This window comes from Chiloscyllium punctatum, chromosome 40 (assembly GCF_047496795.1).
Source record: "Chiloscyllium punctatum isolate Juve2018m chromosome 40, sChiPun1.3, whole genome shotgun sequence".
Lineage (NCBI taxonomy): Eukaryota > Metazoa > Chordata > Chondrichthyes > Orectolobiformes > Hemiscylliidae > Chiloscyllium > Chiloscyllium punctatum.
This window is the reverse complement of record NC_092778.1, coordinates 3048933-3074832: the sequence shown is the minus strand read 5'-3', so window position 1 is coordinate 3074832 and position 25900 is coordinate 3048933. Positions and strand designations below refer to the sequence as shown.

Sequence of the window (25900 nt, the reverse complement as noted above, 5' to 3'; positions counted from 1 at the left end):
TCATAGCAGTAAAATTGCATACTACAATGAGTGACTTTTGCAGTGGTTTGATGTAAGTTAATCACATTTGGAGAAAGCATTTTCAGTATTTGCTGATATCAATTTTTTTTAATGTTACTTTCTGTCAAATTCCTTTGGCTTTTTGCTTTGTTTCAGTTGCTGCCTTTCTAATGTGTACATTTTCCTATGTAAATACACATTATATTGGTCTTGATTCCTTCATGTGGTGTTCCCATGGGACTAGAATTAACCATTTTTGTCTGACTACTGGAATTATAATTTGCTAGCATATACTTTATTAAAAATTAGTAGGAGTGCAATGCAGACACTTAGTCACTGTCTTGAAAAAGCCTTTACCATTGATAATCTGTTTTTATCAAGTTGTTTTTGAACTCTAGCAAGTTTTGTCTGAATTCTTGCCTGAAAGTTTCAAATGAACAACCTTCACATGTGCCTCCTGAAATCTTGGGCAGGCCACTGCTGTTGGATGGCCTTTACCTTCTGCTGTAGTTGATAATTACCAGATTGCTTTCAAACTCTGCCCACGTCGTCTTTGATATTGGCCGATTCCTGTAAAATTTTGGAAATGTTTTACCCCTGTTGGTATCCAACTAATCTTTATTAATATCCAGGTGAATATTTTGTTCACTTTTGTAACAATCTAGTGAACCAGTTCTCTGGTAAAGTTCTTGAACATATTAGACAATTCCACACTAATTTCTTCCCTTTATTGTGCTATGGATGCTTGGATGCATCATTGGAAGCAGCGTGTAAGTTGAAGAAGCTGTAAAAACATTAAGTGTAAATTCTGAGTTTTACAAGAAGAAAAGTGTGAAATCAAGCAGGTTTGGCTACCTTTTTAAAACAAAATTACAAATGGAGAATGAATGTGAGCGGTTTGTGGCAAAAGCTGTGAAGAATCCATTTATGTCTGAAGATAATGAGTGGAATCGTTGTAGAATATGCATTTCCCTGTCTGCAAGCTGTCATACTTCGCACACTACTGCAGAACTCAGTCATGTTGTCCTGTTGTTTCTCTGCAGGTATTCGCTGTTTGCAGTAGTCAATCATCAGGGAACACTGGAGAGTGGGCACTATACCAGCTTCATTCGACAACACAAGGACCAGTGGTTTAAGTGTGATGATGCAATTATCACCAAGGCTAGCATAAAAGATGTGCTAGACAGTGAAGGGTAGGTATCAATAGGTTTCATCTGTAAATTACAGATTAGCCACCTTCTCATGCTGTCCTTCCTCCATCTTACTCTCTTCTCCCCCTCTGTCTCCATCTTTTCTGTCCCTCTCTCACTGTCCCATGCCCCCACCATGTGCTTTATAATCCAGTACTCCCTTAAATTTCCAAGCTTACTGTACACATCTCCTTTCTTTATGAAATTAAATCTAAAAAGTGTTACTAATAACCTTTTTACAAGCTTGAGCCACTCTTTTGGTTTCAGACTTGGTGTTCAATTTAATATACTTTTGGTAAATGACACTCTCGATGAATTGCTCCCTCAGCTTTCACTTTTGAGAAAGTAGTTCCAGAATCTTTGGCATTCCACGAGACTCAGTTTGGCTTTTTCTGCCATATGTTCAGTACCCAGGCATCCTTGCTTTTAATGCAACAACCACAATTGTAATTCATGTTCCAAGTATGGCTTTTACTTGTCCCTTAGACATGTTTACTGCCATCTCTTGTGCTCAGTGCCCTATTGTTCTAAAATCCAGTTTGTGAGTAACCTAGTATTTTCATCAATGAAATGTAGCTATAATTGATACTCTCATTTGTTATTTTTCTATCTCATTTTTGTAATTTTCCTTTTTCATTTGTATTGGTAAACATCAAATTAATGTCATGTTGCCACAAAAGACCTATCTTGCCAATCTGTCATGAGCTCTCCTTCCATTTGTTATGCTTGTTCCCTGTTTGTGACTCTTCCAGTATTTACCTGTGATTTCTCTGCCTATTCCGTTCTTTCAATGGATCGTGCATAAAATTTTAAACAGTGTTTGACTAGGTGTTATGTCACTAACATCTTCATTTATGTGCTTGATATTGTCTGTATGGCATCAGTGGGTGTCTCCTCTTTACAGAATGCTGTGGTTGTTCTTTTGTACATGGTGCATTACTATGTCAATGCAAAAATTTAAGTGTGCAATTTCTTTTGTCTGTAGGTATCTCTTGTTTTATCACAAACAGTTCCTTGAATACGAATAGCCTTATCAGACTGGGGGAAGCCTTCAGAACGATACACAACCTACCTGAAACTCTAAGTACTGTCAGCACTGAGTGAACCTACTTGACACTGATTTTGGTCTGAAGCAGTGAGACTGAACACCTGATGGAATGAGATGGGAGGAGGCATGGGTCATCCTCGCAGCTGCAGCCCGCATGTCCGCAGGGAGGGGGGGGGGGAAAGGGTGCACATCTCAGCTTCTGTTTCCATGGTGCTTGAGCTCCAGCCGACCAAGTGTACAACAACAATGACAAACCAACCCATTACTATGCGATGGGTCTGAGAGCAAATGGATGGTATTATTGACTTGCAGATACATTTCTGTGGATTTAGATATTGAGTACTGTATGAAACTAGTGGGCATCTATTTTCAGAAAATGGCCATTAAAACTGAATGCAGTACTGAGACAGGTTTTCAGTATGTACGCATTGCCGGAGGACTGCAGATTGATGCAACCCAACAGATCTCTATATCGGGCCCAGGTTTGTTTGCATTCTAGCTGTGTTCTAATTTTTTTTTCCCTGTCAGAGCAAGATTCAGAGCAGCTGTGCCGTAATGAAACTGTACTGAACTTAGTATTTGTTTATTGTACAAACTCTCGTGTTTCGAGATGGCCTTACATCACTGAGTGGTGGAAAAGTCTGTGTTCATGTCTTAAAATACACACACGCACACACCACACACACACATGCACATTTGCAGTTTGAATAATGGCCACAGTGACTGCTCTTGATTCTTCCCCTTGATTTATTTTTTAAGTTATGCAGTCTGGGGTATATCAGTAGATCAATGTTTGGGAGCTTTTGCTGTTTTGTCAGAAAGCACGATCCATATGGCAGTCCTAGTGGCCTTCATTGAACGAAACAATGTGATCAGACCAGAGAGCCTAAGATGAGGGAATGCCGATGAAACACAGCCTATTCTGTTCACTTTTAAGATTTGATTCCGTTTTGGTTGCTTTTGGAATGATGATTCACAAGTAATTGAATATTCCATGCATATATCTTGAGTAAGATAGTTTGTTTGAGAGCAGCAGCTGCTGGATAAATTGTTCCACAGTAGCTGGTCCTGTTCATTTTAGAATGCCACACACTGAGAATTGAGGACAAAAATTAATAATTTTTGAGATTAATGAAAATTCATAAAACAGAAGGTTTAGGAAATTATCATTAGTATGATCAGCAAGCTTCCTGGATGCCATGTTGACTCTGAACAGTTCTTCAGTATACCATTGGTAATGTATCCCAAGGCATTGTCATCCTTATTGTACCAAATGTCTGAATATCCTGTTGATTTAGCAACTTGAGGCAGAAATGCTTTGCTTTCCGTTACTCGCAAGAAGATAGTTTGCTTTTTAAATGTTGCAGTGTTCTTCTGATCTACAATCTTGATAAAACACCATGAGTAGAAGATTGAACAGTCATTGAAATTTTCGAGGACACATGGTATCTCTTTTCCAGTAGCTATAGCTCTCTGTATTGTGATGGCATTCTCAATAGCCACTAATTGTCAGAAAATTAGTGTCAAGAAATGCAAGGCTCTGTGAAACTCTCTAATTTCAGCTTCTAGCAGTTCTGTTCATTCATGTTAGCCAAAGTCAACTTTTCTCTTCTTAAAACGTTAATATTTTTGAGCTTCAATAGCTGGAAGTCTAATAAGCTTCCACCAAGATTCATCCAACCAACACGAGCAGTTCAAGAGAAGTTCCAGCTACCTGTACATTTTTTCTTAATCATTTGTGTTTTCTTGATGGATGGAGGACAGGCAACAATCGTAATTTGTTTTTCTTTATTTTGAGAATGTGTAGCTGCAATTGTCCCATTTTTATTTTAAAGTTAGCATGTTTTATTTCTAAATTTGGCTCTGATATATTTTGGTTCTAGTGTGCACATTTTCAATTTCATCAAACCCACTGCAGTTTGTCCTTGTTGAAATGTTGAGGTTTTTTTTGTCAATTCATTGCACTTTATTTTAATATTCCTGAAGTTTGGTCGTGGGATCTTCTAGATTATCTTTGCAGGAATCGTTGATATTTTCTAGTTAGAATCCTTTGTACTTGAACTGAATTTGCTTGGGCTGTATAACCTGCTCCAAGCAGTTTGATCCCTTCTTTACTTATGTTCGTGCCATTTGTGTTGCCTTTATGGTGTCGATAGAAAATTTTAAGTACTTGTTTACAGACCTGGAGATTGAGCCAGTTTTTTTTCAGGGTTGTCTGAAGATTATTCTCAAAGGAGGGATATGGCAAATGACATTTGGATCTCCAGTGCATGACAAGTGAACCTATGCAACAGGAAATCCGTTATCCCCAAACAAGGCTGCATTCAGACTATGGAAACGTATTTTAATTATCCTAATTTTAATGCTGTCTTACCACTTAACCTTCCAGTGGTGTCATTACTGCAGTTGAGCACTGCCTCTCTGTTTTTTCCTGTCATCGAAGTAAGGTTTCACAGTGCCTTGCATTACTCTAGACAGACCACTCTCAGCTCTGAATATCAGTGGGCAGAAAAAGTTTTTGAAAGCTGTGTTTCATTTGTGTTTCTTCTTTTCAGATGGGCCTTCTAAGTATTGGGTTTTCTTGTAACTGCAGTGAAGTGTAGAACTTGTGCTGTTTACATGTAGGTGAATGCGGTGTAAGTACCATGTGGGCATTTCAAATGCCAGCCCCTGTGTATAGTGCAGTGTGGCAGAAACTAAGTATTTGGGTATGGCATGTGGAATGTCTACACGGCAGTGTAAGCTACATTTTGAGAATTGTTTTCTCTGTGCATTTGAGGTCAAGTGACAAAATCCCCACTATTGTGGTAAGATATGTTCCCTACAAACATTCCCATCTGTACTTTTTAAATGTTACTGTGAAGTTGTACAATCGATGATTTATACAACAAAGATTAAAAAGGTTACAGATTTCATGCACACATTTGCCTGAAATGATGATGTAATAGCTAATGACTGTCAACTAACTTAGACCTGAAAGCAAAGACAGGATTTCAATTTTTATAGTTTTGATAATCCTGCTATCATTCAAGGACAGCTGCTAACTATTAGCTACAACATCATCCATTCTGGTAATAAGGTTATAGAACCTCCAAAGCTGTCATTGCCAGTGATTTAATTTTTAAACCCAAAAAGGAGAATTCCTAATCATTGATCTTCAGTCCTGTAACTGTGCAAAAGTCTCAAGCGTGTCACTTGGCCTTCAGAATGTCAGTCAGTCCTGCAATGACTGACTCTCATTCAACTTCAACTGATGTGTAGTTCACCGTAGCAGAATGGATTTAAAAGCAAGAGGAAAGTGAAAACATCCAACTGTAATATGGACTGCTTTCACACACCTTGCCCTCAAGAGGCTGACAACAAAAGAATAGCCTCAGCAGTTTATAGGAGATGTGCTCAGTTCATGAGCTTGGATAATCACAGTGCATTTTGGGAGTTGTTGTCCTTTTTTTTATTTGTGGGTCTTAGTGTTCGATATACAAAAGCTGCTTAAATGAAACTGTTTCCCGGAATGCCAGGTGGTTCAAGTGTATCCCATGTTAAGGGTCATTTGTTAATGCACTGTCCTCAGTATGAAATGTAAGGACTCCCATTTAATATCCTCCGGACAGGGTAATGTATATTTGAAATCAGCCCCCACTGTGTTATTCTAGTTCTCCATTTGTGGTATTGCCTGCAGTACCAATTTCATTTGTAATCTCACTTGATTTTTTTTCATGTTCTGGAAAAGCAAAATGTCAAAATAAATCATTTGACTATGGGAGAATGCCTAATGTTGTCTTCATATTATGGAGACTTAGTTTTTGTATTGCATTACATAAGTTTCCCTGTGCTGGATTCATGGTTTCTCCTGCAAGGATTAATGTGGTGACTTTCCAACTTGCTCTGTCCATATGATGGTTGAATCTTCCCTCCGTTCTGGTAGCAGTGAAAATCCTGACAAACTTCCTGCAATGAAGCTAGAATATTTTAGCTGTCAGTTTGCGTCACACCAATACTTGCTATCATTTAATTCTGTCTTTTTACTTTGCCTTTTTATTGTGTATATTTCATTGTTGTACTTTATTTCTTACTCTATCATTAACTTTTGGATTTGTGCTGTGCTTCTTTCAAAAATCTTCATTTTTCTACTTATCCAAATTTTAGCACTCTAACTTGTGGAAATATCTGATTTGGTATTTCAAATTATCTCCCATTTATGCAGAAAATAAGGGAAACTTTCACTTTTGCCAATTTCATTTCCTGTTTTATTAATACATGAGTTGACCATTCATGTCCCCCACTCTTTCTTTCTTCATTCCCAACATTATTTCCCCCAGCAACATCCCAGGCTGTTTGCTTCGCAGTCTTTCTGCCTTCCATTTACAGCACTTGCTATCATTTTCATAAGTTGCACTGCCACCCCAAAACACTAAAACTAAACTTGTATCTATCATGTTTGCTTCAGGCACTAATACAATAAAGAAAAACAATCATATTAATTGACAATAACATGAGATGTCTTCTCCCCACCTTTCTAAGTCTTGACTAATTTTCGTTTTGTATGCTGATCTTTTGAAATTTCCCACTACCAGGGTAAGCCAACTGACTTGAAGTATGTTATGGTTCTGTTCGCCGAGCTGGGAATTTGTGTTGCAGACGTTTCATCCCCTGTCTAGGTGACATCCTCAGTGCTTGGGAGCCTCCTGTGAAGCGCTTCTGTGATGTTTCCTCCGGCATTTATAGTGATTTGTACCTGCCGCTTCCGGTTGTCAGTTCCAGCAGTCCGCTGCAGTGGTCGGTATATTGGGTCTAGGTCGATGTCGATGTGCTTATTGATTGAATCAGTGGATGAGTGCCATGCCTCTAGGAATTCCCTGGCTGTTCTCTGTTTGGCTTGTCCTATAATAGTAGTGTTGTCCCAGTCGAATTCATGTTGCTTGTCATCGGAGTGTGTGGCTACTAAGGATAGCTGGTCGTGTCGTTTCGTGGCTAATGAACACCAACTATCCACGAAACAACATGACCAGCTATCCTTAGTAGCCACACACTCCGATGACAAGCAACATGAATTCGACTGGGACAACACTACTATTATAGGACAAGCCAAAGAGAGAACAGCCAGGGAATTCCTAGAGGCATGGCACTCATCCACAGATTCAATCAATAAGCACATCGACCTAGACCCAATATACCGACCACTGCAGCGGACAGCTGGAACTGACAACCGGAAGCGGCAGGTACAAATCACTATAAATGCCGGAGGAAACATCACAGAAGCACTTCACAGGAGGCTCCCAAGCACTGAGGATGTTAACCTAGACAGGGGACGAAACGTCTGCCACACAAATTCCCAGCTCGGCGAACAGAACCACAACAACGAGCACCCGAGCTACAAATCTTCTCCCAAACTTTGACTTAAAGCATTTTGACTTGTTTGTCGTGTGATTTTCCTATCAGAGATGTTATATTTCCATTAGTCACCTTCCCAATCCGCTTATAGAGTTCCCTTTACGAGTGAGTCACCTTAGCAGCAAAACTCCAAAGATTAATCAGCAAATAATTTTTTTTAGTATGCAAATCTGAAGATGCATTACTTATCCAACAGGCATAGCAATGCACTCAATATTATTGCTTGAAAGTGGCATGACTAGGTCTGCCTGTCATATTAATACCTTGTCTAGTGACTACCTGCATGACTTCGACTTTTTGTTTCCATATCTGAAGTTCCAGCTTTCTTACAAAAGGGACTGCAGCTATTTTTCACAAATGTATACAGTGAATGGTGGTATTTATTGGCTATTTGATCCCACAGACAATATATTTTCCAGGACATCATTAGGTGGTAATTAGAAGCAGGAATTTTAGCTAATGTTTCCACATGTCTCAAATCCCATATATGCATTCAATAGGCACAAAGACATATAGCATCTGCAGATTGGTGAACAACTAAAGGGTTTTGCTGCAATGTGGTTCAGTGTATTACTCACCTAAACGATCACAATTGAAACTTCTATTACTGAAAGATTTACAATACAGATGCTTGTCTTATGTGACTCCTGTCCTTTTTTTTTCTGTGCAAGTTGTCTGTGAAGATGAAGACTGGATCTCTCCGTATCTCTCCGTACCTCTCCCCGACTCTACCTATTGTTTGAAGGGGGTCATGGGCCATATTTATCTGGATATGAAATGTTAGGCAGAGTCCTAAATCTTGTGCTTTTTAATGTCAGAGTGGGAGGGTGTGGAAGCAGTTTTACTGTGGGACTGCTTTGTGGGAGTCCAGTTGACGTTTAATAGTGGTTTAAGCTTAAAGCCATCAATAATTCAAGTGGCACTTCTGGAAACTTTGAGTTTCTTTTAAGCTGGGTTGTGAAGGAGAGCAGATGATCTGAAATGGCTTCTCTTTGTAAACTGTAGCAGAAGGAAGAACTCTTTGGTTAGATACAGATGGTATCTGGATGCACTGATGAGTTGCTGTGCTTGAAGATATCTTTCGTTCTTTATCCGAGAACTTCTGATCTGAGAAGCAATAACTACAAGTTTCAGATGGTTCAGATAATGATGGGTTGGAGGATATACTTTGATTATGGTCATCTCCTTCAACACTCAGTTGCAGTAGTCCATCTGTCAGAAGAAACAATCTCAATATTGCAAAAATAGCAGGCAGCACATTCAAAATTTTTGAAGTTTCCCTCTACCAGGGTAAGCAAAGTGACTTAAAAAGTTTTAGCTTGTTTGTTGTGTATTGTTGTTTTTTCCTGTTAGAGATATAATATTTCCATTAGCCACCACCTCAGTCCTATGATAAAGTTCTCTTTAGTTTCAGGACTGTGGAAATATCTTGTCACACTATTCATTTAGATCTGGCAGTGAAATATACACATTTAATAGATTAAAATTATTCAGTTTAACTTTCAGTCTGTTCAAAGGCTCCATTCATATTAATTGCCTGTTTGATCATTTCTGCAGCCCCAGAGATTTTTCTGACTTTAAATTCTAACTCGAACTGTCTCTTCCTTAACTCTAGCCTTACCCATTTGAACTGTTGGGATACCTAACCTCTTTCACTTCACTATATGTGAAAAGCTGTTTGTTCTTGATTTTGTAAGAACTGGCCGGTTGAACTGAGCTAACCAACCTCCAAATATGGTCAATTCCAACTAGCTCTGCGAGCCTTCCAGTAGTGCAGCCTGGTTTACCTGCTATGGAATGGATCATTCATCTGATCAATTAAAATATTCCATTTAGAGTTGGAGCACCTGACTCTTATTCTGGGTGAAGTTAACATTATCAAAAATATTTTCCTGACTGTCTCCTGGCCTACTGCACACTAGCCATGTTTTCATAATCTGATGCAGACTGCAGAAGTTAGCGCTATAATCCACACCCCTTTTAACATAACTAGTCACTACTATCATCTAACACTTCATTGCTTTAGTATGGAACAGAATCTGTTTTCGCCCTCAGATAGTCTTGCAATTTGACTTGACCTTGTACCTAACTTCTGTGATACAAAGATCCCATATAGTTCCTTCAAAGGGGCGTTTCCTCGACTTTGTATTCAGGGTGCAGCCTAACACGTAGACTACGTAACTCGTTTCATTTACTAAAGATTACTGCTTTCACCTACTGTATTGTTCCAACCTTTTGAATATTAGGGTCGTTAGCGGTGTTCTGTCAAACCTAAGAATAAGTAACATGTGATCCTTTGATAGCTAATAGGGCCAATAGTTTACATGTAAACAGGAAGGTTTATTAACATTAATTTTCAGGATCTAGACATGAGCAGCAATTACACACATTTTCCCCCATTCCCCTTGTTGCCTTGATTTGGTAATGATAAATAACCATCTTAATCACTGAAGTACATATAATGAGAGTGCTTCAGGCATTATAATCCTGAATAATACTGTTCAGGAATTTGAAGATTTTCACCCAATGAAGAAGCAATAGTGCAAATCCAAGTCAGGGAAGTGTGCTACTGGAGGGAACTTACAAGGTGATGGTATTCCCATGAACCTGCTACCCTTGTGCTTCTAGATGGTCGTGAAGTCCATTTCGAAGAAATTACATGCCAGTGGTGGAGAATATGGATGTTTAAGCTGGTGGATAAGATCCGAAGTGAATTGGTTTGGTCCTGAATGGTGCTAAGCTGCTTTAGTACTAGAAGTGCACCCATTCAGATACCTGAGGAAAGCTTTTTTTTCCATGATAAAGCCAGTTAGCTGATAGAGAGCCTTAAATTCAGGAGGTAAGCCACCAGCTCTAGAGTAACTTTTGCACTCCAGCAGTCACAAGTTGTGTACACACTCTTGCAGAAGGTAATAGTTGCCTTGCCTTTTGTTGTGCAAATGTTACATGCCACCATCTCAAGCCATTGATTAGATCTTGCTACACATGGACATCATCTGCTTCATTGAAGGAAAGAAGCTGAGGATATTCTACATAGACAAACTCTACATTGTTCTAAAAAAAGCTAGAACAGAGTATTTACTAAATGGTAAAAAGATAAAAATGGGAGGTACAAAGAACAGACCCAAGTATACCAAAGAACATTGGACTGATGGTCTCAAATCTAGAAACCCAAGCATCCCAGATCTCAAAATGGAAAGCTCTAATTAGACTGACCTGGGCAATTGAGCACCCCCCACAGGTAGGATATACTGACCTTGGGGGTGCAGTGTAGTTTTACCAGAATGATGCTTTAAACAGCATAGGTTACATTGAAGAGAGATTACACAAATTTGATTTTTATTACATGGAATTTGAAGATAAAGGATCAAGTATTATGAGGAACACCAATTCTTGATCATCTATATTTTGATGATGGAAAATCTAGGACTCCCTGACTGAAGATTACAAACAGACTCTTCAGTGTGCAATTAAGGAACACTCCTACATACCAAAGGAGGTAAAGTTTTGGAATTCTCTTCTGTAAATGGCATTGGATGTTAACTAATTATCAATTTCAAATTTGGTTGCAATAAGTATATCTAAAAACATGAAGGATGTGAGGTAAAAGTGAGTGTATGGCGTTTAGTTTCAAAACTGACTCAATGAGCTAAATGACCTACTCCTGTTTTAATACGCTAATTCTGTTGGCACGGATGACCCCCACATCTACATCTCCAATTGCTGTGTGCTCTTCCTGCACTCTTCAGACCCCTGCCATCTTTTTTTCCTCCCTGATGGTCAGGTTGACAATGACTGGTGGATTTCCCACCATTCTATATTTCGCTGTACAACAGAAAGCAAACGGGAGCTAAGAGTATAAGAAATAGATTGTATTGAGAGGATGGAAGGACAATATTTTGTGGAGGACTACAGAAGATGTCAAAAAGATGAGAATCAGCATTATTGAAAGAGGATTCTTGAGAAAGTACTGGACGATACTGGCCAGAGTTGTTGTACAGGAGATGAGTGGGAAGATCTGAATCAGTGTTGATATTTTGAATATAGCCTGCTGTATACCTGTTCTATTCTGATGAATATTTGTACTACTGTGATCAAAGATTAGTGTTCACCCTTTTGCTCAGCTACTCGATGGCTTCCAACTATACTTGCTTCTTCTCAAAAGCTGGTCTCTTGAAGATAAGGGAAGACTTTTTCCAATGTGCATTTTAAGTATTGAGGCTCTCAGTCAGGTAAAGGTTGTGATCATTCCCACAGACTTCAAACTGGTTTGGAGGCCCAGATATGAAATGCAGATTCCATGGCAGAGTTTAAAACAGAGAGGTTAATCCACTTCACTATCTGCAGTTTTAGAACTTGCTGGTCACCTCTTCCATTGTTCTCCTGTGCCTTTTAAATTTCTGTTGCAAATAAAATTAAGAATGTAATTACTGACCTTTTGAGGGTGTATTCGTCTTGTGGATGGACTCAGTGCTGCACGTGGAAGGAACCCACTTCTTGACACAGCAAGCTAACAGCATCAGAAATACACAAGTAACAACACAGAGACCCGCTGCCAGAGTCACAAACAGGAGGATGTTTGAATGATCTTCATGTGAGAGACAGTGTTTCAGAGTAGTTTGGGTATCCTCCTTTGAGTTTGTGATCCCTTCAAAATGAGGGAGAAGTATAATCAGTTCCAGAAATTAAATGGAGCAGACATGAGAGATTCACTGATACATCAAACAATCTTTCACGCTTAATTTACACTAATTGTGGCCTCCCATTCTGCCAGGGCAGTTTAAATTGGGTGTTTGAGGACTCTGCTCAATTTTTCTATGATGTAATTTGGGTTTTTAAGATACAGTTAGTGTGCAAAGGTCTTCTGAATCTTTGTATATGAAGATGAGATGATAACTTGTGAAACTCTGGGCACTTAGGGTCAAGTTTAAGCTAATTTCAGACAGAAAGACTACCTTAAATTTGACATCTCAGAGAGCTTTGATGGAACTTTCTTTAGTTGGGTTTAGGCATTTACAGGCGTTTTCACGTTTTTTACTATGATTTTATGATGACCTTTTTTCACCGTTACAATTTGAGTTCTGCTGTCTTTGACTTTAAAGAACTAATAACTTCTGTTACCCTCATGCTATCTTGGAGGGTTAGCCTGGATAACGTACTGATGTAATCTAGATGAAAGAGAGTTTTTTTGTCTGAGTGCAGCAATGTCTTTGTCTCCAACTCATTTAGTCTCCGATGAGACCTATGTTCACACCTCAGCTGTACTGAAGGTGCTGTGACTAAACTCTGCCAAGCGTTCTGTCTTCCAACAAAATACTAAGCCTGAAGTCTGTTGCTATGGCTGCAATATAGAGATTATAATGCCCTTCCAAACAATTGCAAGGAACATCTACAACATATCTAATTTGCTGTTTATGATTGAGGTAAAGGACAGATACCCTGTTTGCCTAGAGCTATTGCTTCTTATGGAGGAAAGAGACTGCAGCTGGAGGGGATATAGTATATTTAACACTGGTAGAATCAATAGGTCAATTCTTCACTATCAGCTGTGAAGACATGGTGAGCTGGCTAGCTACTTGCATTTGTCTTTCGTTCCTGCCTGAACTTGAAAGTAACACTTAATTTAGTGCTCCCCTCTCCATTTGACTAATGACTTGCCTAAGTGTCAGTTGCTGAGCTGATTTGAGTCCTCTGATAATGCGTCCTGCAATGTGAAAGACTATATGTTACTACAATCTGTCACTGATATGGAGAAGAAACTGCACTAAATAAAATGGACACCCAGTTGGTCACAAAGCAATTCCAATACAATACCACAAACACGTTAAGAACAAATTGTGTGTATGGTAGAGCTGTTTAACAATATGGAGGGGAATATACAAAAGATACTAAGTTGATATTTGCTGGATGGTGGCACCACACCTTTAAATTCTGTGTCCTAGATGTTCCCTTTTGGCAACAGAACAAGATATCATGCTGTCATGCTGCTTACAAGACCTTCACCTGCCTAGTTCTCCAACTGACTAGGCACAGCCTTCGCCTTCAGGCTAAATACAGTTAAAGACATGATGCACTTAGCAATCTCTGCAGTCAGATGCACTTTGCTAGGTGTTGGGCATGATGGCAGTACCAAACTGCAGAAAAGCTCTCATATCCCAAGTAAGTAATTTTAAAATGAACCTACAAAATGGCCTTCATCTTTTATACAGTGGAAGTCAGTCAGGGGATAAACATTGCCCTTGCTCTTGCCCTGTGCGGCTTTATGCAGAAGAGAGAAATGGTGATGTCTTCTTTCATTCTTCCCAGGGAATTAAAGGAAACAGGAGTGCAAAGGGCAGTTGACTTAGCTTGGTGGATGTCTGCAAACTATTTCCTTTTTGTCCTAGGAACAGAACTTGACATGATATTGAGCTCACTGCCATCTCCACCTGTTACATGGTACCTCTGCAAGAGGATGCATTTCTGCTCAGCAAACAGTCACCATTCTTTTCTACACTTACCAAAGCAGGGACATCCAGGACTTAATCACTGGGTTAGGCTGCCAACCATAGTTCAGAAATTTCAATCCACCTTGCTGGTGAGGACTGTCATTGCATAAAAAACAAAATGCTGGAGAAACTCAGCAGGTCTGGCAGCATCTGTGGAAAGAGAAACAGTGTTAACGTTTTGAGTTATGTTTAACTCCTTTTGGAACTGAAGGAGGTTGGAAAATTATGGTTTTTACTCTGTTGATAGAGAACATAGAGGAGTGAGTAGAACAGATAGCCATGGTTCCCAGATCAAAAGGCAAAGGGAGAACTAAAAGTCCAGAAGAAATATCAATGTAGAATGGGTGCTAATGGTACATGTGGATACTTGAAACAGATTTGCTTTGCTGAGAGCAGACCTATGCAAACCACAATTGTTTTGAGGGAGGTGAGAAGATGTGAAGGAGGAGGAGAAGGTGATGTAATCAAGATGGAGGACTATTCATGCCCTGCAGTTATTGAACACAATGTCTTGCAGGCTGTGAAGTGCCTGTGTGGTTGTTCCAACATATGTTGAGCTTCACTGGAGCACTGCAGCAGGCCTAAGACAAAGTATTAGCATGACAGCAAGATGGTGTATTGAAGTGGCAAGTATTCAGAAGATTGGTATTATTAAGGACAGAGGGGAGGTCTACAAAGGGATCACCCAGTGAGACCAAACGTAGAGGTATTTGAATTGAGAGCAAATGCAATAAATCAAATACCAAGGAATACAATTAAACCATTGCTTCCCCTGGAAATGATGCCTCAGACATAAGGAGGTGAAAGGATAAGTTTTGCACTTTGTGATTTACATGAGGTGAGATGATGGAGGAGAGAAGTGTTAGGAGTGTACTCTGGTATTCCACAGTCCCTGTGGAATGTTGACAAGGAATGGGGGTGGTGTGATATTTGGTTGGCAGTGGTAGCACTGAACTTTAATTGTGGAGATTTGAAGCTTCCAAGTGGAAAGAAAAGAGCAGAGGAAACATTCTTGGAGGGGAAGCAGTAGAGACAAGTGCAGGAAATGGGTCCAGCACAGCTGAGGGCCCTGTCTACAATAGTTGGGGGAATCTTTAGTTGAGGAAAATGAAAACATTTTAAAGGCACCCATGTGAAAAGTTGGCATGACTGGAACAGATGAGATGGAGTAACGAGAAGAATGAAAAGGAGTTCTTACAGGAAGGTGAGAGCAAGTGTGTTCCAGATAATTGTGAGAATTGATGGGTTTGTAATAGATACTTGTGGTCAGCCTATTCCCTGAAATGGAAACAGAAGTCAAGGCAGATAAGGGAATAATCCAAGATGGACCAGGTGACAGAAGGCTGGAAATTGGAAGAAAAAATTGAATTCTTCCAATTCTGGACAAGAGAAGGAAGCAGCACCAATAATCCTATCAGAGAAACAGTTGTGAGAGGGGCCCTGGGTAAGACCAGAACAAGGAATATACTGCATATTCCACAAAGAGACAACATAAGTGGGACCCATGGTCACACCTTTGACCCAGAGAAAGTGAGATGAACTAAATGGGAAATGTTCAAAAGTGTAGGTGAGCTCAGCCTGGCAAAGAATGGCAGTAATAGATGGATGGACTGCCTAGAAAGAAATAGAGAGACTTCCCCGTGGAGACTGGGAATGGACATGTTATGGAATTACATGCCCATGGTGAAGAATGGTCTGTGTTTTCTGGTGTGCTGACCTCTACCTTGCAGAGGCTGAATTCTATCTCTCAGATACTTCCTTCTATTTTCCCCTGAACCCTGACCTCACTATGTACACCAAACTGTTTCCAGGATTGTCAATGACCTCAGCTCCTCTGGAGATCTCTACTTGACAGCTTTCCATGTCATAGCTTCCCAACTCTATACCACCTTTCCAAAATCCACCATCAGGACTGTCCAGGAAGATCCATCCTTCAACCAAAATTATTTGGCAAGATATTTGCTTGAAGGCACAAATCAGAGTGTGTTATTTTTATATATGAGAAATCAGGCCAGAGTTTGGTGGGAGCAGATTGGGGGATATTTCAAAATATGTGTAGTTGATGCTATGAATGTGAATGTGTATGGACCACAGTATGCATTTATGCTCAACTTTCCCAGCATCATAAAATCATGGGTTCAACTGCTTTTGTTACAACTCATCATTCTTCAAAGTGACACTGCATTGGGTTGGGATGTAAAATCAGAACCAAAGTGAAAGCATCCTCTCAATTTCTTACTCTTGTTTCATGAAAAATTAGTGGAATCCAGTGTGATAAAAGTAGCATGTCTTAGTGCAGAAGAATATCAGGTTTACTAAACTGTAATCCAAAGGCAGCGTATGATCAAGTAGCATGTCTGCTCTCTCACTGATACGTGTGTGTGTGTAAAGGGACAGGGCTATGAAATGAAAATGAAAAGAAACTGTAGTTTAACACTCAAACATGTCTGTTGAGTGCAATTAGCTGTAGAGTTACTATAGTGCCAGAAGATCATGAAAGGGCCAACTGGTGATGAGTTTAACCCGAGGGTCACCATGATTCACGTGAGAGGTGAGATTGAAAGTAGGGCGTCAGCCAGTGCGGAAATTTAAACCTACGCTGTTGGTTTCATGCTGCATTACTAACAGCCATTCAGCCAACTGAGCTAATTGGCTATATGGAAATCATACAACAGCTGGAAAAGTCTGATTGTCCACTGCGTGAATACAATACTCAAGTACTCAAGATAGATATATGTGCAGTACAGTCCTGGGCTGAAAAAGACACTTTGTGATAGCCAACATAATCATGGGCATTACTGATCCTGATTATGTACTTATTAGGAGGAGAAAGTGAGGACTGCAGATGCTGGAGATCAGAGCTGAAAATGTGTTGCTGGAAAAGCGCAGCAGGTCGAAGCCTTCCTAACCTGCAATCTTCTTCCTGACCTCTCCGCCCCCACCCCACTCCGGCCTATCACCCTCACCTTGACCTCCTTCCACCTATCGCATTCCCAACGCCCCTCCTCCCTACCTTTTACCTTAGCCTGCCTGGCACACCTTCCTCATTCCTGAAGAAGGGCTGATGCCTGAAACGTCGATTCTCCTGCTCCTTGGATGCTGCCTGACCTGCTGTGCTTTTCTAGCAACACATTTTCAGCTATGTACTTATTACCCTTGCAATAACTAATGACAAGATAATTTGTTACCAATTTCTTACCATAGCAAATTTCTGAGCATTGTTGAGGATGTTGCCCACACACATCTGAGCACTTGATGCAGTTGCGCAGCAGTTTGTCCCAATAAAATCCTGGAGCTTCATTGCAGCTCCAAATATCTGATTTTTTAAAAAAAAACTTCAGTTAGTAGTGAGCATTAAACTGTTTGCCTGTGAAAGGCAAGCAAGTCGACTTGTATTTTCCATAGATCATTCACTGCTACAGACATAATAAATAATTTTTAAAAATTGAAGGGAAGACAGAGGAGAGTTTTATTTTTGTCCGGGCAGTTATCGATTGGAGCAAATCTCCATCCCATTCATTTCATCAGAATAAAAATCAGGTAAATTTATCTTGTTTCCATTCAATTACTGATCAGGTAGATGAAAGTAAAATTCTTTATAACCGTTATAGGTATCAGGTTAGTATTTAGGCACTGGAGCTTTCTTCACTGGATAAACATTGACATTTTAAAGATTATATTAACCAAATGAATAGATTCAGCTTAGATGGATAGGATGGATAAATTGGGGGAAAATTATGTTCATTACAAAAATACAAAAATGATTCGATTCTAAGGATGGGTGGCATTTAATTTGAGGGAATCGTGACCTCTGGGATGGATTGCCGTGTCTGATAGGTATGGATTCACTCCTGTTTAGTAAGAGCACTGAGCAAGTCCTGCAGAATTCGGAATATTAGAATTGGCTTTATCATCACATAATCATACCCATGGTATAGGTACGTGTGTGTGGCTATACTGAAGTGTTTTATTTGGATTGAGGAAGAACATCAAGAATTTGGCCTGAAGTGTTTTCCCCCTCCAATTTTTTTTCCTTCTCCCAGGACTCTGCGTGATTCAAGTGGGGTGGGTTAGATTGGTGCAGCGTGTAGGCACGTCAACTGGCTTTCGTTTTCCTGTCGTCTTTTTATTATCTTGTTTCTAATTGGGTCCTGCTGATGGAATTCTACCTGGATTGAGGATACAAATCGGGTTAGAAACGGCCAGATTTGATCTGAAGCCTGCTGATGTTGGCTTTCTTTCTTTGGTAGTGAAGGAAGGAATATTTTTAGTCTTGTCTTCAAACGAAAATGCTGTTTACAGGCTTCAAAAACAGGTAGTGAAAGGATACAAACCACAGTACGTCTTGCACCCACTATGCCGGTTATGTCCACAATTCGTACATTTGGTGCATTGTCGTAGGAGACCATCCCAGAATTCATCGTCTGGACAATCGTTCATCCTCTTTCAATAAGAGGACGGTGGAGCTTTTAAAATAAATTAAGATTATTTTCTGTTTAGATTAAGTTTCATTGATACAGCCTTTCACATCCTCAACATTCCAAATAGCGCAACAAATTAATTGCAAAGCTTGTTTTGCAGGAAAAATCAGCAGTCAATGAGCTGGTTGGCCATTTAATCTGACTCGTGAGAGTTTTCAACTCATTGATTTGAAGTGGATAGATAAAGGGAATGCAATGCATTATTGAAGGTTTCTGATGCGGAGACTTGGTTACAAAAGAGATGGCTCGATCTGTTAAACAGAATGTATTATTGGGCAACGGTTGAAATGAGTCATTCTAAATGACTGTGTTTATAGATTGACAACATTAAGTTAATATAGTCTCTAATAGGTGCCTTGGGCACCTTTTTTTGATTTCATGTATATGTGTTGGAAATAGGCACGAGGAATTATGTTAAAATATATCAATGTTTGGAGGCATTACATGCAATGAAAGAAGTGCGAAGATTTCAATAAGACACAGATGGGTTGCAGAGTGGGAAGAGATGTAACACCCAAAGTGTGAAGTATCACATTTTGGAATATGACAATTACTTATTTTAGGAAGGAATTTATAAAGCATTGAATCTGTTTAAAGAATTTGGGATAAGGGCAGGGAAATAAGATTAGACCATTCCAGGTAAAGAGACCATGTGTGTGCAAAGAAATAAACGGTATCCTTTGTGCTTTTAATTTGTATTTAATTCTGAAATAAAGACAAATGGATGTGGAATAGTAAACATAATGAATTCCAAATGCAGCAAGCAACCTACATAGTATATTTTTGGACATGTTTTAGTTTAAATTAGATCACACTTTGATCTTGCTAGGTACAGGAAGGACAAACTTGAGTATTTAAGATGACACTTTTATCATTAATGTGAAATAGTTTCAACTTTGGCTTGATGCTTCACTTTTGTAGATAAATGTTGCAGGTTCCAGCTCATTGAGGTCACCTTGAAAGAAATGAACAGGAATTGTTGCTTTGGCTGGCATCGCTTACAGAATACCTAGACCTTTATATTTAGGTGAAATCCCAAGTGGGAGTAAAGCGGGGAGTTGAACCTGCCTGATAGGCTGATCATGGTCTGTTGATATGTTGAAAGATAGTTACACAAAATCTCCAACAGCCAATAATACTGCTTTCAATCTATTCGTTTTTATAACTTTATATTTGCATTGGATTCAAATGTGGATTGGTTTAACTTGCTAAGCATCATATTACTTTCATGAAAATAGCACCATTGCATAATTTGTTTTAAGCTTGCAGATCTTTGTATTAAATTTTAAACTGCATTCAGCTGATTGACAGCCATGAATGTTGTATGTTATTCTTGTATGTAAAAATACCCTCATCAAGCCATGCATTTTCCACTAATTTGTTTTAGGATTTCATTCTACGCTTGCCAATATTTTTTGGCAGATTAGGTTAGATTGTTTCTCAAACACTTTCATGAATTTATGTCATGTCCTATCTTTGACCCACCTTTTCAGTGCCTGAACTTAGTAAGATATCCATCCCTATCCAGGTAGGTGCAAGGGGGGGGCAGCAGATTGAAATAATGGAAATTCAGCTGTGCCATATTTCTTGTCACTTAACCCCATCTTCTGTTTGGGGATGCCTATTATCCCATTTTAATTTCTGTACTTGTAGCTCTAAAAAGGAGTCTGATGTTGCTAACCTTCCAGGTTTGACCTTGGTATTCCAGAGATTGAAGTATAATTTTCTGGATACTGCTGCAAGGAGAAAATTAAAAATTTCATCATGCCAGATTATAGTCCAACAGGTTTGTTTGGAAGCACTAGCTTTTGGATACTGCTCCTTCATCAGGTAGCTAGTGGTTCCAAATAAACCTGTTGGACTATAGCCTGGTGTTGTGACTTTTAACTTTCTCCACCCCAGTTCAACAGTCGTGCCTCCACATCATGGCCAGGAGAAAAGTCTTAGGGATGTTAAAAAAATACTTTCTTTTGAATGCCTTTGCAATTAATTTCTAAAGTATGAGGCTGTTTGACTGAAAGTCGAGAACTACTGAATTGTTTGAACATCTGTTTGTTTTCCTGGAATTTGAAAGTAGAACTACATGGGAATGGTTCTGTTGGATGACCAATTGCACAAAGGTAGTTGGGCTGAAAAATTTAGGAATATGCCTGGCTGGAGTTAACAGTTCCAAATGGAGGTCTCTTTGCAGAGGTTGGTTCATTCACTCACTCCAAAGTGTTGCCATTCACAAGACACCAGACTGTGAACACACTGTCCAGAGGAAGCTTTACTCAGCATCTAATCTTTGGACTTGGCCTGGGATTGCTTGCCATTGTGGTTTGGAAGGAACTTTTCCAAGTATCTAACTCATACCATACCTGATCTGGTGAGGTGGTGAACAAGAAACTATATTGTGCTTACATTGGTTTGTTTTTCTCGGCTGCAAGGGCACTTGACCACACTATAATCCTGAATTCCCTATGTAGGCCAACACAAATTGTCGCTTTAATGAGTGATAGTTACACAAAATCTCCAACAGCCAATAATGCTGCTTTCAATCAATTCACTTTTGTCATTTTATATTTGCATTGGATTCAAATATGGATTGATTTAACTTGCTAAGTATCATATTGTTTTCATGTAAATAGCAGCATTGCATAATTCTTTTTAAGCTTGCACATCTTTCTAGTAAATTCTAAACTGCATTCAGCTGATTGACAGCTATAAATCTTATTTTGTTTTATTCTTGTATCAGAGCCTACACGTTTAAATTATGCCCAGCAAGAAGAAAAATTAGATGGGATGTTGTTTTGATCCAACATATGTAGTTGCTGATGTAAATGTCTGTTCTTGCCGTTGGTATTTTCTTGCTAATCTCCTCATTAAATATGGCTGCACAAGTTCACAGGAAAATAGAATAGTCTGCATAGTAATTTTGAGAAGCCTACAATTACAGTGGGAAACTTGACAAGGAAGGATGTAGCACATGTAACTAACGTTTAAATGTCCCCATTTATTCGGCATTTGCTACTGTTGAAGATAAACTTGAATTATTCAAAGCGTCTTGATAACCTATCCTTCATCTTTACACTCCCATTCTTTTCTAGTCTGAACATAACTACTGAACAGGTTTCTTTGATACCGAATAGCTCATTAGGTGTGAATCCTGAAATTCAGACTCCAACAAGACTTGATGATAATACAAAATAGATAACCAGGCATCTTGGGAACTAATAAGATTCATATATTTTCCTCTACTCACTTGTTATTTTTGAAGTTTATCTACTGAGATTGAGGCAATATTACTTAGTTTCCAGAAAAAAGGAATCCAAGTGTGGAGCCTGTAACCTCCCATAAATTTGCACTTCCTTTGACATGCTATCTGCTTTTGAAACCCAAGCTTTGAACTATGTAATCATCACAACTTTGCATATTACAGCTTTGCATAACCTAATAATACTTGCTGAATTTTTAAATATGGTTTAATTTGGCCTTGCATTCTGAGTTTTCACAAATAACTTATTGCTTTATGATGTCATTTCAATTATTATTATATCAACCTTGCCTTTCAGCGATATAAATAAAATTTAGAATAAGATAGGTTCTTGTTAATATGATAAGCTAAACAAATCCTTGAAGCTTTATATGGCAAGACGAAATAAAATGGACTCTAAGAATTGGAAAGACTCATTACAACAATACCTATATTTTTAAAAGAAGTTTTTTTTAGTTCAGTGATTTTGAGAATCCTACTGATCATTTTTATTCTAAGTTTCTCTGATTTATAGGTTTTAGATTTAAATGCACTTTATTTATTGGTATCATTCTGACTTTATGGCTTAGGGTTTATGCAGGTAAATGATCAAGAGAATTTCTACTCATTTTGAGTTAATATCACAACAACATCTATTGTAAAGTAATTAAGTAATTCAAGCTGGTTCCATTTGTTTTGCTAATAGGAACAACCAAAGTAATAATTTGTAGCAGAAATTATGCCACGGATCATTTAGTCTAGATGTATTATCTGCTTTGTTTTCCAGGTTTACAGTTGGCGAAAGGAGAATACTTCACACCATTACAGTCAATGTAAACAAAGAAACAATAGAAGGTTTTCATGAAAATATGATTAATATGTCTTGGGATCACCTTCAGTCTGTAGTTCAAGTAAAAAGCTCACAGCCACTCAAAATCCAGTGATAAGTAATAAATACACCTTGTCATCGCCACATTCGACTTGAAACATATCCATAAAAGATAAATGGGATAGAGAATTGCTGTTTTAAATGGTTGTTAGTAAGCCAAAGAGATGAAAGAAAAATAACTCATCTGAGGGTTTTTTAATCAAGAAGTAAAATGGTTTGTGTGACTGATAAATAACAATTAAAGATAGTTTTAGCTATGTTTTCTGCATCTTGTTAATGAGCAATTAATTGTGGAAGAAAAATTATCATTGCTAAGTGAGAAATTTCATTTTAATTCCAAAGTGTGCTTATGGAGCCTGGGATTCACTTTCCTCAGATTCTATTCCTGAGCACACTGCAATTGACATTCCTACAATAATTCTGTTGTAATAAATGTATTAGTATGTCTGTGTCAGACTGCACACTTGTGGCAATAGTGACTCCTGTTTTTGTTGTTCACTGTTTAGATTTGTGGTTAGGTAGTTGCTATATATCTGGATTGAACTTGGATGCAACAAAAATGCTTTAGGATGGGTGCCCCCACCTCCCTCTGGTGTTATTGTAGGAACTTCCTAGATAGCTACCTTAATCCAAGTATGCGTCCCTAACTTCTGAAGCCAACTGGTTTTGGGTTATATTAGTGTTTGCAATTGAGACTGTCTGTCTGGGAATAGAAAGTACTATGGAATCTTTCAAAGTGCTACCTCACCCAGATTTCTTCTGTGATTTTCCTCTCTCCCATTTTCTTTTGGTGGCGACAATTAACTGTGGTCTTTAGTTAATACATCAATTCTTTACTTTTCTACTGGAGTTTTATTTCTTTCACACTGTGCAGTATATCTATTTCCTTTCTTAACTTTCACCAACGAAAGAAATATCCAAATAACTTAGGTTATTCAAATGCATCTTGTAGAACAGAAACAAAGCAAACTGAACGCACTTGAGTCCAACAACATTCTTGGAGAGAAACCGAGTTAATGTTTCAGATGTGACCTTTCCACAAACACTAGATATATTTGTACTGATCAGATATTTCATTATATACATGGCCTTTTAAATACAGTCAATGAAACCTTCTCACAGCAAAGTACTGAAATCCTTGGTAGTGTGGAGGAGGCATGGTTCAGTAAGACAGCTGTATTGAAATAAAACAGAATCAAAATCCCAGTGAGATAGTGCAAACTTATTTTAAAGGAATTTTGTGGAGAGGGAATCTAGGAGTTGAAAAATGGTTAAATGCTGTTTTCTTAACATTTTTATACACTAATAATGTGCTCAAGAACTTTATACATTTGGATATGGTACTCACGTTCTCTCGATTCCAGGTGGTTATCCTCTGCTGTTTCTTAGTACATTTGCCTGTGTCAATCAGAATGTGAAACTTCTCGTTTTAACAGAAGGAAGAACTTCCAGGGGCTTTCCCTGATCAGCTTACAGCAAATTTTGAGAGACTGAATTGAAATGCAAGTACTGTATGATAAATTTGCACGTATTTATTAGTCACTTAACTACTTTGTAAAGCTTTCAAACTTTTGCAGTACTATTTCTGACAATTGCAGACACAAACCAAGTCTAGTCAACTGAAAATGCCAGAACAGTTTGACTTGTGTGAACAGAATTTAATTTTACTTCAATGGTTCAATAAGCTGTAATCTTTATTCTTACCCATTGTTGTTGCTCTTCTGAAGTTGAAACAAGCTCTTGAATACCCAAAAAGAAGTACAAGCCTGCTTCCCTTTCATCGAAGGATAACCAGTGAATGTGGCTTGGGATGCACATCAATAACCCACCAGTGTAGGAGGGACGAGCAAAGGGCTAAGTTCACTTTGAGCCACTCAGGAAAAGAGGTGAGGAAGACAAGAGATGTGAAGAAGGTGATTAGGGTAGTAACTCCAACTGCTCACATTCTTGTCCGGGATGCCAGAAATGCCCTTATTGCACAGTTTGCAATCACAGCCACCTCTTCAGCTTCTCCCCCCACATTGATTCATATAACTTCACAACTTCGCTGTTACTATCAAAAAAAACTTTGTGGGCCATTTATCAAAAATTCTTCAAGGATGGACAAGAAGGATAAAAGAAGGTGGTGGTGCGTTGTTTTTCAGACTAGAGGCCTATGACCAACATTGTTCCAGAAGAATTGGTACTGGGTCCACTGCTTTTTGCCATTTATATAAATGATTTGGATGAGAATATAGGAGGTGTGGCTAATAAGTTTGCAGATGACACCAAAATTGGATAGTGAAGTCATCTAAGATAAGAGATCTTGATCAATTGGATCAATGGGCTGAGGAATAGCAGATGGAGGTTAATTTGGGAAAATACAAGATATTGCATTTTGATAATATGAATAAGGACAGGACTGGTATAATTAATGTTAGGGTTCTGGGTGATGGTGTACAACAAGGAGATCTAGGGTTTCAGGTACATCATTCTTTGGAGGCTGCGTCACAGGATGGTTACGAAGGCATGCTTGCCTTCATTGCTCAGACCTGTGAGTACAGGAGTTGGGATGCCAAATTGAGGTTGTACAGGATTTTGGTGAGCCTGATGAATGTTTCCGACCTAAAATGTCAACTCCCCTGCTCCTTTGATACTGCTTGACCTCCTATGCTTTTTCCAGCTCCACACTTTATCAACTCTGACTTTCCAGCCGTCTACAATCTTCACTATCTGCAGGATAGTGGTGAGGCTTCCTCAGGAGTAGTGTCTGCAGTCTGGTTGCCCTGTTATTGGAAGGATATTAAACTAGAGGGCGCTTAAAAAAAAGGTTTACCTGGATGTTGCTGAGATTGGAGGAATTGAGTTCTAAAGAATAGATTGGAAAGACTGGACTTTTTTCACTGGAGTGCGTAGGAGGTTGGGTGACATTATTGAGATTTATAAAATTGAATGGCATAGAGAAGATGAATGTCAAGGGTGTTTTCCCTAGTGTGGGTGAGTTCTGGGACCTCTGCTCTGTAATTTTTATAAATGACTTGGACGAGGAAGTGAAAGGATGCGTTAGTAAGTTTGCTGATGACACAAAGCTTGGTAGAGTGGTGGATAGTATGGAGGGCAGTTATTAGATTAGATTAGATTAGATTAGATTACTTACAGTGTGGAAACAGGCCCTTCGGCCCAACAAGTCCACACCGCC

The 25900-nt window shown here is 38.9% G+C and overlaps 2 protein-coding genes across 3 annotated transcripts in view; one reads left to right on the top strand and one right to left on the bottom strand.

The window, feature by feature from the left end:
- usp22 (ubiquitin specific peptidase 22) overlaps positions 1 to 6004 on the top strand; it is a 128379-nt gene extending 122375 nt beyond the window's left edge. For both annotated transcript variants that reach the window (XM_072559187.1, XM_072559188.1), the window contains 2 exons: positions 1044 to 1193; positions 2176 to 6004. In XM_072559187.1, coding sequence (XP_072415288.1) covers positions 1044 to 1193; positions 2176 to 2218 — 193 coding nt within the window. In that variant the 3' untranslated portion in view covers positions 2219 to 6004. The remainder of the gene's footprint in view (positions 1 to 1043; positions 1194 to 2175) is intronic.
- Positions 6005 to 7524: 1520 nt separating this feature from the next.
- On the bottom strand, positions 7525 to 24111 carry LOC140464752 (tumor necrosis factor receptor superfamily member 13B). Its single transcript, XM_072560247.1, has 5 exons — positions 24071 to 24111; positions 18452 to 18583; positions 17317 to 17433; positions 12065 to 12277; positions 7525 to 8841 (listed from the first exon to the last, which is right to left on the bottom strand). The coding sequence occupies exons 2-5, from the start codon at positions 18555 to 18557 to the stop codon at positions 8534 to 8536; spliced, it is 744 nt and encodes a 247-aa protein (XP_072416348.1). The 5' UTR covers positions 18558 to 18583; positions 24071 to 24111; the 3' UTR covers positions 7525 to 8533.
- Positions 24112 to 25900: the final 1789 nt, after the last annotated feature.

Coding starts and splice junctions, on each gene's coding strand:
- LOC140464752 (XM_072560247.1), bottom strand. CDS start 18,557: ATGAACGATTGTCCAGACGATGAATTCTGGGATGGTCTCCTACGACAA. Junction 12,278..17,316: donor ATGCTCAGAAATTTGCTATG/GTAAGAAATTGG, acceptor CTCATTTTGAAG/GGATCACAAACTCAAAGGAG. Junction 8,842..12,064: donor GACGAATACACCCTCAAAAG/GTCAGTAATTAC, acceptor TTCTTCTGACAG/ATGGACTACTGCAACTGAGT.